Here is a 14,727-nt window from a genome sequence, read left to right as displayed (position 1 = left end):
CACCGGTCACATGATGAGAGCCACCCGAATCAACAATCCATTGATTCTTCGTGACAACCGTATCAACGGTAAAACATTGCTCCCATTTGACATCATCATCATCGTTACTTGAACAAGCCACGTTTGCTTTTGTGACTTTGGAATGACAATATCTCTTGATGTGACCAACCTTCCCACACTTGTAACATGTAGGAGGTTTCTTCTCATAGTTACCTTTGTAACTAGTTTGCTCTTCTTCCTTTTCTTTGCTTGAAGAACCTTTCTTGTGATTCTTTCCCTTTGAAAACAAAACTGCATCATTTTCAAATCCTTTAGCCATTTGCTTGGCCAAAGCTTCTTGATTAGAGAGTAAATTCTCCAATTCTTCAACCGAAGGTTGAGTAGCCCACCCCTGAATAGTGGTTATGAACGGGACATACTCTTTCTTCAAACCACGATTTAGATATCTTCGCAAACGAGCTTCACTAATTTTCTCTTTGTCATCAATCTCTGAAATTTCAGAACATAGATTTTTGACCCGTAAGAAATATTCGGAAACACTCATACCTTCTTGTCTTGAGATTGCTAACTCGTTTTCCAAGAATTGCAACCTTGCGGTGTTTTTCTTAGAAAAGAGTTTCTCAAGAGTATCCCATACTTCTTTTGGAGAAGTAATAACACGAACATGTTCAATAAACTCTTTGCTAATTGAAGTTCTCAATGCAAAGAGAGCCTTTCCACATCGTACCTTCCATTTTCTTCTTGACTCTACATTCTCTAGAGTTTCTATGGGAATTATGGCTTCACCTCCGGACACATGTTCCCATAGATCATGACCTTGAAGAAAAGCCTTCATACACATCTTCCAATACTTGTAGTTGTTGCCTACAAGTTTCTCCATTCCATTGACCATACCTCCATTGTTTACATTTAAGACTTCCATTTTGATTAGCAAGGATTTTGTTTGAACTTTGAGTAATTTGCACACAAAGTTTAACTTAGGACTAAACTTATAACCAAGTTTATAACCAAGCTCTTGATACCATAAGACAACTAATAACTTGCTATGAATGAAAATGTAATAAACAAAATATAGAACAATAGATATGAAACTGATTGTGTATTGTGAATGGCTTTCCTTAAATCAAATGACACAAATACACTTGCTTAAATACTAGATCAAGAACAAACATAATGATTAAACACACACCTAATCCAACCATTAAAGGATGTTTACACCTAACATACATGTGGAAATAGATCACACAACATGGGCAAAAGTATGCCAACAAGAAAGCAATACACCAAAATAATCAAAAGAAATCGGGTTAACTTTAACAGCCTGTCAGCTGATCAGCTAGTGATGCCCCGCATCACATAGAGATGCGCCGCATCTCTTTGTGGTGATGCGTCGTATCCCTTTGAAACGCCGCATTTAAAACCTTCGGGACATTTTGGCGAAGAGATGTGCCGCATCAGTGAAGGGATGCGCCGCATTTGTGTGTTTCACGCATACCGAAATCTGCAAAATCCGTGCAACACTTTAACTCACTTTTAGTGGCGCTTTTATTTTCAAATTTTGTTTGCACCAATATTTTAACACCCAAGTCAGTTCGTGCTTCTAAAACAAATGAATGTCAAGAGCATAAAAAATAGTTCAAACTCCTTTTTTTTTTTAAAGAATAAAAAAAATGTCACCTTCAAACACAGACTTGATACTGTCACCTCGTGTGTGATGACCCGGAAATTTCTGACCAAATTTAAACTTAATCTTTAACGTTTCCGACACGATAAGCAAAGTCTATGAATTTGAATCTCAAAATTTTGAACTATACAATTACCCTTCGACTGTTCTCGATGATTCGCGAACAATTATATGTAAATAGATACCTATATATACTATAACCTGAAAGCGTAATAAGGTATTAATTGTATGATACCGTACATTGAACTTATTGGTTTATATATCTATTTGAATATATATGATAAGTTGGAATAGTAATTGTATGAATAACTTGCGACGTATATTTAAAACGTGGTTATGAATATTGAATATAATTAGTTCTAGAAAACTAAATTTTATAATATTTATATATGAAATGATAAAAATTTACTATTAAACGATGCTTTTTCTATTTAAAAATTTTACGTATTAAGTCGTTTTATTTTTATGATATAATTTTTGTAATTTTTTTTTAAGAAACGAAGTTAAATTAAAAATGTACAATTTGTAAAGCATAACGTACAACAACGTGTAGCTTAAATAGTTGAATTTAAATTAATTCATTTACTATTCATTGAATAGTAAATGAAACGAAATTAATTAATTTACTATTCACATGAAAGCGACATGATAGAAATTATTAATTATAAGTTACATAATATAACCCTGAAGTATTTAATAAATACGACTTTTTTTAAACATTTACGATTCAAATTTGATTCTAAATATATTATTATATTATTATATTTTATTTCAATATTATTATATTATTATATATATTATATTTAAATATGTCGACAAGGAAAACAACAAAAATGATTATTATTTTATTATTTTATTATATTATATTAATGTTTTATTATATTATTAAATTTAAAATATCTACATCTATATCTCTATATATATACGCATATGGATAGATAGATGGATTACACTCAATCATTTTTTTTTATAAAACACACTTGTTACTTCATAGTATCAATATTTTATTATTATACTTAATATTATTATTATCAATTTTATTACTATTAGTATTATTATTTTTATGATACAAAAATAATAATATACATAAAATACAACGACGGGGTTATGTTCGGGTGATTTTGAAAACGAGTTTCAAGTGGGTTATAGCTAAGGAGGTTATGGATAATGTTCGGGTGTATTGTTCGTGAATCTCAGACCAACTATGCATTCGTTGTTGTCATTGCATCTACATATTTTGCCTACAATATTGAACCACAATATTGAAATGTGAGTTTCATAAGAACCCTTTTTCTCTCAATATTTTTGGGCTGAGAATACATGCAAATGCTTTATTAACTGATTTACAATATTTATATGGGTGAGTTTCATACGATCCCTTTTTAATTGCTTTTGCAATATATATTTTTGGGCTGAGAATACATGCACTTTATTTTAAACATAATGGATACAAGTACATACTAAATTCTACACCGAGTTTGAACCGAAAATCCCTTAGCTTTGGTAACTGTTAACTGCCAGTTATAAGAACTGGTGGGCGCGAGTAGTATTATATGGATCCATAGGGTTTGACATCCCCGTCTGTTCCAGGTATAGAAATCCTATCCTGAACTATAAAACAGACGTATGCTATTTGAGTGTATTGTACATGTTGGTTGCATGTTAAACGAGGGGTACTTATTATATAGACGTTAAAGCTTAGTTACCAGGGTGCTCATTCTTGTAGAATATTTTGATAACCATTTATGGAAGAAACAACTGAAATCTTGTGATCCATCTTTATATACAGATTATGCGAAACATATAAACTATGAACTCACCAACCTTTGTGTTGACACTTGTTAGCATGTTTATTCTCAGGTTCCCTAGAAGTCTTCCGCTATTTGCTTATATGATATACAAGCTATGTGCATGGAGTCTTACCTGACATATTTTTCAAGAAAACGTTGCATTCACCAATTCATCACCATGTACCTTATTTGACTGTATTGTCAACGAAAGCACTATTGTAAACTATTATATACGGTGATTGTCTATATGTAGAAATCATCAGTTGTCGAAAACCTTTGATTTAAATATACATTTATGGTGTTCCTTTTCAAAAGAATGCAATGTTTACAAAACGTATCATATAGAGGTCAAATACCTCGCAATGAAATCAACGAATGACGTGTTCGTCCATATGGATTTGGAGCGATCGTCACAGTTGGTATCAGAGCGTTGGTCTTAGCGAATCAGGTCTTGCATTAATGTGTCTAACTGATAGATGTTAGGATGCATTCGTAAGTCTGGACTTTGACCGTGTCTGCATGTAAAAAGTTTTGCTTATCATTTCTTGTCGGAAATTACCTGTTTATCAATCTTACGTCTTGACACGTGTTTTTGCATTTATTGCATACACGGTGTATATACAAATCATATCCTATCATATCTACTACAGTGAATCTTATTTGGCGCTTTTCGAAATTTCCTCCGTAAATTACGGAATCCTTTTACTATATATACGTATGCGAGAAGACGAAGGTATCATCCAGTATTCAACCCTCAATTTATACCAAGAATCATTTCATAACTTTCTGTGAACACGTAAGATGGCCTCCTCGAATAGACCAAGTCCCTCCAACTCCGAAGACAGCGTGACGGGACCGCATCGACCGATCAACTACCGTGATTTCTTTAGAAAGTGGAGATGGGTTAGCAAAATACTTACCCTATGGAGAAATGAAGAAGGTACTCCATACCACGAGCCGAACCTACCGCCTAACGTCGGAGTACTCGATCCACTTACTGGCGAACCTGTTCGCAACACCGTTTATACTCTTTTTGCGAGAATTTTTCATCTTGAAGCTACCATTAACGGAACCAGAAAAGATATCCGACCTCACACCGATAACCAACCAGGGTTAGTAGAAGAAGTTAAAGAACTTCGAGCTCGAGTGTTAACTTTAGAGAGCACGGTACACAATTTACAAACACCAGCAGTATCACCAACACCAGTAACATCACCATCCTCAGCACCAACAGCACTAGTACCACTGACAACAACACCAACAGTACCATTACCACCACCAACAACATCCACATCACACGCCTCAACATCACGATCTGTACCTCGGATATCAACATCATACGCACCATAGATACCAAGGAGTATCAACAACAATAAACGATGAAGTATTGATTCATAACTTCATCGGAGAAACATTCGACGGCGATTATGTAATTTCTAAAGTTTAGAGATTATCTATTCAAGCCTTAACCATAAATCAGATAGATTAGAAACCTTGATCGGAATAGTGAATGATTTACAAGTTAGACTTGTTATATCACAATAACAACAATACCCTTAGCCTCACCAGCACAGTCAGTGCTGTCAATATCATTAGAATCGTCAGCACCTCTAACATCACAAGCTCCTCTAGGTCAAGAATTACCGTGGACATCATTACGAATCAATAACGCGTATATTGAATCAACGAGTTATAAAATAATAACTCATTCCCTCCGAAGAAATTATATGTATATCTTATATATATATATAAATTTTAAACCCTAATAAATCTTTCTGTGCTAAGCTATTATGTATGAAACTTAACTACTCTGTTAATTCATATTACTAATATGATATGATGTACAACCTTCGTTAACTACAATCTCTGTTTCAATTCAATGAATTTCGTTTCATAATAAACCAAGTGTATTATTCAATAACATGGTTGATTTTACACTTTCATCTTCGATGCACTCGAAACTTTCTAGAAAACATCAATTGCACCTTGCAAAGTTAGCAAGAATTCCACGAATACCAACATCCTTTATTGAGGAATATTAATAAGAATAAATAATGAAGTATTGATTTCATTAGTGAAATACTCCGCGAAGATTATGCAACCTCTAATGTTTTAGAGATTATTCATTTCTAATTCAAGCCAAAAATCAAATGAGCTTAATATGATATTAACTCATTAAATCTGTATTACATCTGAAGAAAATATACATACATATATTTTCATAAAGACTGTAATAAAAATTCTTTTGTACAAAATGTTAATTGTGAAATCTTTAACGGGTAGGTAATACTCGGGAAATATATAAGTTCGCAATTAATATGTTATATTGTACATTCTTCAACTTTGATTCACAAATCTATTAATCATGCTCACAATGATACCCAATCATCTCATACAAATTCAATTACACATTCTGATATTGACGGATCAGAATCCAATTCATAACTCTGAACCGGTGACATCATTCTTAGATCTCTACATCTTTCAAAGCTATACTTTGACTTCAAAACCGTGCAAGATCCTTTAGCGTTGTTTTTACCGAAAATAATCTTGCAATTCCTTTTCAAGGTATCTAGTGTTATCACCCTTGCAACCAGTAAATTTCGACCTTTCAGATTTGTAACCTTGACATATATGATATTGTTACCGGGGAACCTTTTATGTTCCACCACATTTACCAACAACTTCATTTGTTCTTGACCTTCTGAAAAATCCGTATACTCATTATAACCCTATCATGTACGCATCCACATCTCTTAACAATAATTGCCATACGAATTAAAGGAAATTAGCAATCAGTATTTTGAAATCTTGCAGCACCTCTACGCCAACAGTTACATACTTTGAATGTGAAGTTTCTGAAAAACACCCTGAACTGCGAACTAGTTCTACAAATGCTGATGAAGCAGCAAAAACTGTAAACGACTTTAACAGTCAAAAGTTTGATGATAAAGAATGGTATGATGGCAAAGCTGAGAAAAGAGGAGGTTGGAACTGGAAAACGGATTGAGCAAAGTATGAAGGAGGATAAATCACAAAGATTGAACCTGCCTTCAAAGAATTCAAATGATTCAGTATCTGCCGAAGCCATTAACGAATACCTTACTCCTTACTCTAAAACCCTTACGGATAATATTCTTCATCATCATCTTATCTTGAATATTCTAAGATATCATCGTATCTTTCATTATAAATATCCTCAATATTTCTGAGGATAATTTCGTGACTATCTGAAATTATTCATTCCTTCACGCTATCTGTGTTACATCATAAAAGAAACTGTGTTAGTTTCTAAATTCTGAAAAATTCAAGTTTAAAATATGAATGTTATGAAGTAGTGTTGAGAACTGAAGCATGAATTAGTATAATATAATGACGTCAGGCCAACGTGATTATATTACAGTAAGTCATGCTGAGTTTCTAATGGAACGTGATGAAGGTTCACAGATCCCACCCTCATCATGAACCATGTTACATAACTCTTTCATTCTATTTAACCTCTAAAATTATCAAGAAAACATATTTCTTGAAGATTCGGCCTTTTCCAGATATTCTGGTAATTTGACAAATCAAGATCGTGCCATTACAATTTCTTTCCTTGAACATTAATTATGTTCATTCCGAAATCCATACCTACGAATTCTGGACCATTATTCGCTTGACTTAAAGTCGGGAAGAGAGAACGAAAGCATGGAGCTCCGAAATATAACGGAGGATATAAAACCCTGGAACAACCCCGAAATTACAAACCGTGTATATCAATACGTATAGCAATATAAAGACACGGGAGAATGAAAAACACTATAACCCCAAGGTAATGGTAGAAGAAAGTAACTTCCTCTGGTGGTAGATGAAAAAGAAGAATGACAGATATGAAAGTTAGGAGTATATCAAGAATCAGAACTGGATTAAGCATTTCACAATCTGTTGAAAGTATGAAATAAGGAAGAAGATTATAGGAGTGGTGAAAATAAATGAAACGGAAGTGGTCAATTTATAGCGAAATATCAGATATAGCAATCGAGGTAGATTACGCATTCAATCAAAGGAAAACTTAATTTCCCTAATTCCCGAAGAATCAAATCTTATTTAGATTATGAAGATTTTATATTCCTTAAATTCCGGAAATCAATCGTTACTACATCAAAAGTTAAGACGAATCTCTATTCCTTCAAATTCACTATTATGCGATAACTTCTCTCTTACGCTTCGAGTAATCGGATTGTTATATCCATATTATTCAACGGTGATAAAACTCTATTTATCGACTCATATACGTCATGAAAACATTGTTATTGTTAGCCATTACGACCTCACTCAAATTTCGGGACGAAATTTCTTTAACGGGGGGATACTGTGATGACCCGGAAATTTCTGACCAAATTTAAACTTAATCTTTAACGTTTCCGACACGATAAGCAAAGTCTATGAATTTGAATCTCAAAATTTTGAACTATACAATTACCCTTCGACTGTTCTCGATGATTCGCGAACAATTATATGTAAATAGATACCTATATATACTATAACCTGAAAGCGTAATAAGGTATTAATTGTATGATACCGTACATTGAACTTATTGGTTTATATATCTATTTGAATATATATGATAAGTTGGAATAGTAATTGTATGAATAACTTGCGACGTATATTTAAAACGTGGTTATGAATATTGAATATAATTAGTTCTAGAAAACTAAATTTTATAATATTTATATATGAAATGATAAAAATTTACTATTAAACGATGCTTTTTCTATTTAAAAATTTTACGTATTAAGTCGTTTTATTTTTATGATATAATTTTTGTAATTTTTTTTTAAGAAACGAAGTTAAATTAAAAATGTACAATTTGTAAAGCATAACGTACAACAACGTGTAGCTTAAATAGTTGAATTTAAATTAATTCATTTACTATTCATTGAATAGTAAATGAAACGAAATTAATTAATTTACTATTCACATGAAAGCGACATGATAGAAATTATTAATTATAAGTTACATAATATAACCCTGAAGTATTTAATAAATACGACTTTTTTTAAACATTTACGATTCAAATTTGATTCTAAATATATTATTATATTATTATATTTTATTTCAATATTATTATATTATTATATATATTATATTTAAATATGTCGACAAGGAAAACAACAAAAATGATTATTATTTTATTATTTTATTATATTATATTAATGTTTTATTATATTATTAAATTTAAAATATCTACATCTATATCTCTATATATATACGCATATGGATAGATAGATGGATTACACTCAATCATTTTTTTTTATAAAACACACTTGTTACTTCATAGTATTAATATTTTATTATTATACTTAATATTATTATTATCAATTTTATTACTATTAGTATTATTATTTTTATGATACAAAAATAATAATATACATAAAATACAACGACGGGGTTATGTTCGGGTGATTTTGAAAACGAGTTTCAAGTGGGTTATAGCTAAGGAGGTTATGGATAATGTTCGGGTGTATTGTTCGTGAATCTCAGACCAACTATGCATTCGTTGTTGTCATTGCATCTACATATTTTGCCTACAATATTGAACCACAATATTGAAATGTGAGTTTCATAAGAACCCTTTTTCTCTCAATATTTTTGGGCTGAGAATACATGCAAATGCTTTATTAACTGATTTACAATATTTATATGGGTGAGTTTCATACGATCCCTTTTTAATTGCTTTTGCAATATATATTTTTGGGCTGAGAATACATGCACTTTATTTTAAACATAATGGATACAAGTACATACTAAATTCTACACCGAGTTTGAACCGAAAATCCCTTAGCTTTGGTAACTGTTAACTGCCAGTTATAAGAACTGGTGGGCGCGAGTAGTATTATATGGATCCATAGGGTTTGACATCCCCGTCTGTTCCAGGTATAGAAATCCTATCCTGAACTATAAAACAGACGTATGCTATTTGAGTGTATTGTACATGTTGGTTGCATGTTAAACGAGGGGTACTTATTATATAGACGTTAAAGCTTAGTTACCAGGGTGCTCATTCTTGTAGAATATTTTGATAACCATTTATGGAAGAAACAACTGAAATCTTGTGATCCATCTTTATATACAGATTATGCGAAACATATAAACTATGAACTCACCAACCTTTGTGTTGACACTTGTTAGCATGTTTATTCTCAGGTTCCCTAGAAGTCTTCCGCTATTTGCTTATATGATATACAAGCTATGTGCATGGAGTCTTACCTGACATATTTTTCAAGAAAACGTTGCATTCACCAATTCATCACCATGTACCTTATTTGACTGTATTGTCAACGAAAGCACTATTGTAAACTATTATATACGGTGATTGTCTATATGTAGAAATCATCAGTTGTCGAAAACCTTTGATTTAAATATACATTTATGGTGTTCCTTTTCAAAAGAATGCAATGTTTACAAAACGTATCATATAGAGGTCAAATACCTCGCAATGAAATCAACGAATGACGTGTTCGTCCATATGGATTTGGAGCGATCGTCACATCGTGCCTGCCATTGATCGTTATCTATGGCCCAGCGAAATCCCTACACAACCACATCACATTTGATAATTTCGTTTATCCTCACGTAGGTAACTGAATCGTTTCCAATATTACATACCTGAACACCAATTACGGGGACCACCACCGAATAACGTGTATCAACAAAAGCGGCGAACCAAGCTTGCATTCCTGCACGAATAAACAATATATAAGCTAACAAATTCAAGATACGACATTGAATTATTGAAATCATCTTTTATGCTTTATGTTTGATCGCTCTAACCTCCGAGTGATTCCCCAGTAAATCAGTAATCCCTATTTTTGAATGGTCTATATCATCTCTTTCACAGAGATAGTCTGTCAACTTTATAAGGTCCCAAACGTATCAAACGACAAAGAAAACGTTAATAATAATAATAAAAATTAACACAGTGACACAGTGTCAACATAGGACGTGCAGAAGTATAACCGTGTCAAATATGAACGGCATTGTATCCGCTCTTTTCCATGATGAAACAAGAGCCTGCATTCGAAATATATGAAGCCGGATTATGGTTTGAGACTCAATAAGAAAATAAGTACATTAAACACTGTTTCTATGTTTAAGTTGGTTGGTAGTATAATTAGTTGTAAATAAAAGTTTGAGGGGAACAAAATGGGTCTTGACCCGACCCAACCCAGTAAAAAACGTTCTTGAGCCGACCCAACCTGATTTCGACCTGACCTGTTTGACCCCTTCAAAATTTCTGACCCGTTTGGACCCAAACCTCATTTTGACCCGACCCGACCCAATTGCCAGGTATGAGTAAGAAAAAACAGCCACAAAGGGCAGAGAAATAGCACATGATTTAGTTTTTGATGCTTACATCCTCATAGGTGGTGCTGTTTTTGGCACGTTCTCCATGGTAATGAGAATCAATGGCAACTGTAATATATCCACGTGAAGCATAAGCCTGAAATGTTGAACTTATCAGAGCATTTTGATAGACCCCATAACGTCAATCAAGCAAAAGAATTAAACATTAGCTTAGTGCGGAAACGAAGAACAAAAGAAGTTTCTCAAAGTTTAACATTTTATTGAATAAATGAAAAACATAAACAATGAAAAACAGAGGATAGATGATCTCAAAGTTATGAGATCGGTTCTTGCTACAGGCAAAGACAACTAACCTCACCCCAAGACCTCTTTATTTATAGAGTATTGGGGATAAGAATTAGGAAACTAAATCCCCTAGATAAATGCAAATCCCACTAATTAAGGGATTTACACAAACTACCGATTTTATCCAATCAATTCTAATAAATAGAAAATATTTTCCTAACAATAGGAAATCTTTTCCTAACAATCTCCCCCTAATTGATTAGGATAAAACAATCGGTTACAAGATGTAAATATAGACTAAAAATAAATCTAATATTTGTCTTCAAAGCTTTAACCATCTTGTATGATCTTCATAACTATTGATAAACTGATCTTTCTTTAATCTTGATTCTCCTCCTCTTTATTTATCATTGTTGTACACATAGCCTCAACATCTCATCAGCACTTATGTATCCCGAAGACAAATCATCAACTAACATGAACACAATCATGACAAAACTGCATTTGAAAATATGCATGAAAAACCGCGTTCACCACCGCTTAACCACTTGCGTATAAATGTTGAACATATTTGTTGAATCTTCATCTTCATAAATGTTGATTATGTTGAGCTAACATCCGGTCTTCTTATTGAGGAATAACCACTTCAAAATCTGAGTTCAAAAGAGATGAACTCAAATGGGTCTGACCTGATTTGAGTCTGGAGTCTTAGAGTCTGAAGTATTTTGAGTCTGACCTTGTGTAAGTCTGACTTCTACTAAGTATAAGTTCACGCGAAACTGGAGTTTGAATCTGATCTTTATAATCTGTGCTTGAGTCTGATCTTGAGTCTGCATTTGAGTCAAACTGTTAAGTCCGAAATCCAGACTCATATCTCAATCAGAGTCTTGAGTCTGAGTTTCCAGACTCAGAATTACAGCGGAACTAAAAATATATATCTTTTAATATAATTATCAGATCAAGCTAAAATTTTTACACGAGATAGATCTATATACCGTTAACCTCATATCCAAAAATCATGACGATCCAACGGCCAACTAATCTAAAACAATCGTTTTATATAGACTGCGCATAGCATGACGAATCTGAAAACGATTTTTCTTTTGTATCTTCAATAAGACATCTTTTGCTCGAAAATGACCGGATCATCAACAAGATATGTTGATCCTGCTCTGATACCAATTGATAGACCCCATAACGTCGATCAAGCAAAAGAATTAAACATTAACTTAGTGCGGAAACGAAGAACAAAAGAAGTTTCTCAAAGTTTAACATTTTATTGAATAAATGAAGAACATAAACAATGAAAAACAGAGGATAGATGATCTCAAAGTTATGAGATCGGTTCTTGCTGCAGGCAAAGACAACTAACCTCACCCCAAGACCTCTTTGTTTATAGAGTCTTGGGGATAAGAATTAGGAAACTAAATCCCCTAGATAAATGCAAATCCCACTAATTAAGGGATTTATACAAACTACCGATTTTATCCAATTAATTCTGATAAATAGAAAATATTTTTCTAACAATAGAAAATCTTTTTCTAACACATTTCTTTGTCAAGCTTTAGACAGCTTATCAAAGACCAAATTAAAAAAAAAAAAAAAAAAAAATATTGGTACCTCAAGTAATGGGCGAACCCACTCTTTGCACTTATTAGTGCTATGCAAAAATACAACAGCTGGTCTTTTCGTATTCACGTTTTCTTTCATACTCAAGATGAACACAGGCAAACGCCCCTGCTCTCCTTCCTAATTTAGATACAATAACAAGTTTCTTCATGTTAACTTATTCATAATTTTGTGAGATTGAGGTAACAAATTAAAGGGGCTTTAAGGATTTAGTTACCTCGGTGGTTAAGTACAAGTTTTCTTCAATAAGGTGATCCTTGCGGTTGGGAATATCTACTTTCGGACAAGATTCCATTGCCTGGTTCGGGTCAAATAAGATGATTTTCATTTTCAACAAAGATAACATGAAGGTAAAACTTAATTTTAAGTAAATTTCACCTCACTATGTTTTGGTGGCGGGGTTCCTTGATATAAAGGTTGCTTCACAGGCTTTGCAGGTTGTATTTCAAGTAGTGGCGGAAGCAGTATTTTTTTCACTGAGGCAGAAATTTTTTTAAAGTCGTAGCAACTTTTTTGGGAAAAATACGGAGTTTTTGGAGGAAAAAATGGAGTCTTTTAGGCAAAATATTGAGGTTTTTGAACTAAATTTGTAGGTTTGTGGACAAAATTTGAAGGTTTTGGAGTAAAATTTTGTGTAAAATTTAAAGGTTTTGGGACAAAATATGTTGATTTTGGGAAGAAGAAAAAAAAATCCACTTAAGTCAAAGTCAAAAAAACCAAAATTTTAACATTGAAAATTGTAAATCTACTGGAGGCGGGCGCCCCCGTCCCCACATAAAATCGCCCCTGATTTCAAGTGGAACTGAAAGTAACATATCGTGCCAATACAACATGAACATGATATTTGATTAAAAATAATAATAATAATAATATCAAACTTCTACTTCTCACTAGTGAATAGTGATTAGCATTACATTACATTAGTCAAATAGCAGATATTCATTCATCCAACTTAATAGTAAAGAAAAACAGTCACATTTGACTTTGAAAAGTCCACAGTTGACTTGTTCTTTTACTTCAAATTAGCAATCGAGTTATTATGTTGCACAAAAGACCGCACACTAACAAATTCATAAAGTATTTTAATTCCGTCAATGTTTCAAAAATGAATTGTATATTCGATTGATATCAGATCATGTACATATGTACGACTATGATTCAACAATAAGATACAGCTGTAGATCCTATAAACTATGTGAGTTAGGTGCTAACTCTATGACCATCTAAATAGATAAAGTTAGTTACAACATATAATATATGGAAATAGTCTTATTAATCATGTTGGAGTAGATGTGCTAACTAATTATATAATTTTAACATGCTTAACATATGCGAGTAAATAAAGTACCTTCAGCTGAACGGCGAGTACGAAGAAGTTGAATGAAGCTAGAACGGAGCTCCGACGGCGTTACTTCAACGGCGCCCATGGCTTCAATTTTCCGACGACCGACGGTTACAGAGTGGCCGTTGACAAAGTGTGATCTGATTTTGTGTTTATATTGTAGGAGTGTGAATGATTGTGATAAAAATGCATAAGACAATGAATGATATGGGGGCCGCAGTGACATCCGGCACGTGGTGGTTGCTAGAGGTGATAAGGATTGCACGTGCAATAAGTTTGTGTCCATGCAATTCAAGTGGGAGAAGCAATGAATTGTGGTACAAGTTTGTATATATTCATATGGATGTGAGTGATACCTTAAGACTTGTTGATATGAAAACAAAACAAAATTAAATTAAATCGATTTGTTATGTAATTTTCTAACGATTTCAAAGAATATTTTGATAAGGTTTTTCTTGTTAACTTATCTGAAAGTGCCGTTCTTTCACTTATTTAATCAGACTTTTTTTTTTTTTTTAAATAGCAAGATCACTCAGAGAGAGACTTAACCCTACGTGTTCATCTCTCACAGTTGCATAAACCTCTCCAACTCATGTCTAGGAGAAAACCTAGTCCAATCCGATGGCATGGACGGTAATACCCCTTCC

General features: G+C 33.0%; 1 protein-coding gene across 2 annotated transcripts; it reads right to left on the bottom strand.

Annotated features, from left to right (window-relative positions):
- Positions 1–10,002: 10,002 nt before the first annotated feature.
- Positions 10,003–14,440, bottom strand: LOC139856188 (uncharacterized). Of its 2 annotated transcripts, XM_071845437.1 has the most exons (9): positions 14,087–14,440; positions 13,117–13,540; positions 12,956–13,036; positions 12,730–12,858; positions 10,874–10,960; positions 10,477–10,530; positions 10,291–10,371; positions 10,126–10,196; positions 10,003–10,050 (listed from the first exon to the last, which is right to left on the bottom strand). In XM_071845437.1, exons 3-8 carry the CDS (start codon positions 13,031–13,033, stop codon positions 10,137–10,139), a joined length of 489 nt encoding a protein of 162 aa, XP_071701538.1. In that variant the 5' UTR covers positions 13,034–13,036; positions 13,117–13,540; positions 14,087–14,440; the 3' UTR covers positions 10,003–10,050; positions 10,126–10,136. The 2 variants fall into 2 exon arrangements, with proteins under 2 accessions (XP_071701538.1, XP_071701539.1); XM_071845438.1 differs by lacking the exon at positions 13,117–13,540.
- Between the last annotated feature and the right edge of the window lie 287 nt (positions 14,441–14,727).

This window comes from Rutidosis leptorrhynchoides, chromosome 6, assembly GCF_046630445.1.
Source record: "Rutidosis leptorrhynchoides isolate AG116_Rl617_1_P2 chromosome 6, CSIRO_AGI_Rlap_v1, whole genome shotgun sequence".
Classification (NCBI taxonomy): domain Eukaryota; kingdom Viridiplantae; phylum Streptophyta; class Magnoliopsida; order Asterales; family Asteraceae; genus Rutidosis; species Rutidosis leptorrhynchoides.
The sequence above is the reverse complement of the archived record's forward strand: the minus strand, read 5'-3'. Positions and strand labels throughout refer to the sequence as shown.

What these genes read in the sequence shown, in the direction of transcription:
- LOC139856188 (XM_071845437.1), bottom strand. Translation starts at nt 13,033, where the DNA reads ATGGAATCTTGTCCGAAAGTAGATATTCCCAACCGCAAGGATCACCTT. An exon ending in ACTTGTACTTAACCACCGAG is followed by an intron (nt 12,859 to 12,955) that starts GTAACTAAATCC and finishes TATCTAAATTAG; the next exon opens with GAAGGAGAGCAGGGGCGTTT. An exon ending in ACAGCACCACCTATGAGGAT is followed by an intron (nt 10,531 to 10,873) that starts GTAAGCATCAAA and finishes TTTCGAATGCAG; the next exon opens with GCTCTTGTTTCATCATGGAA.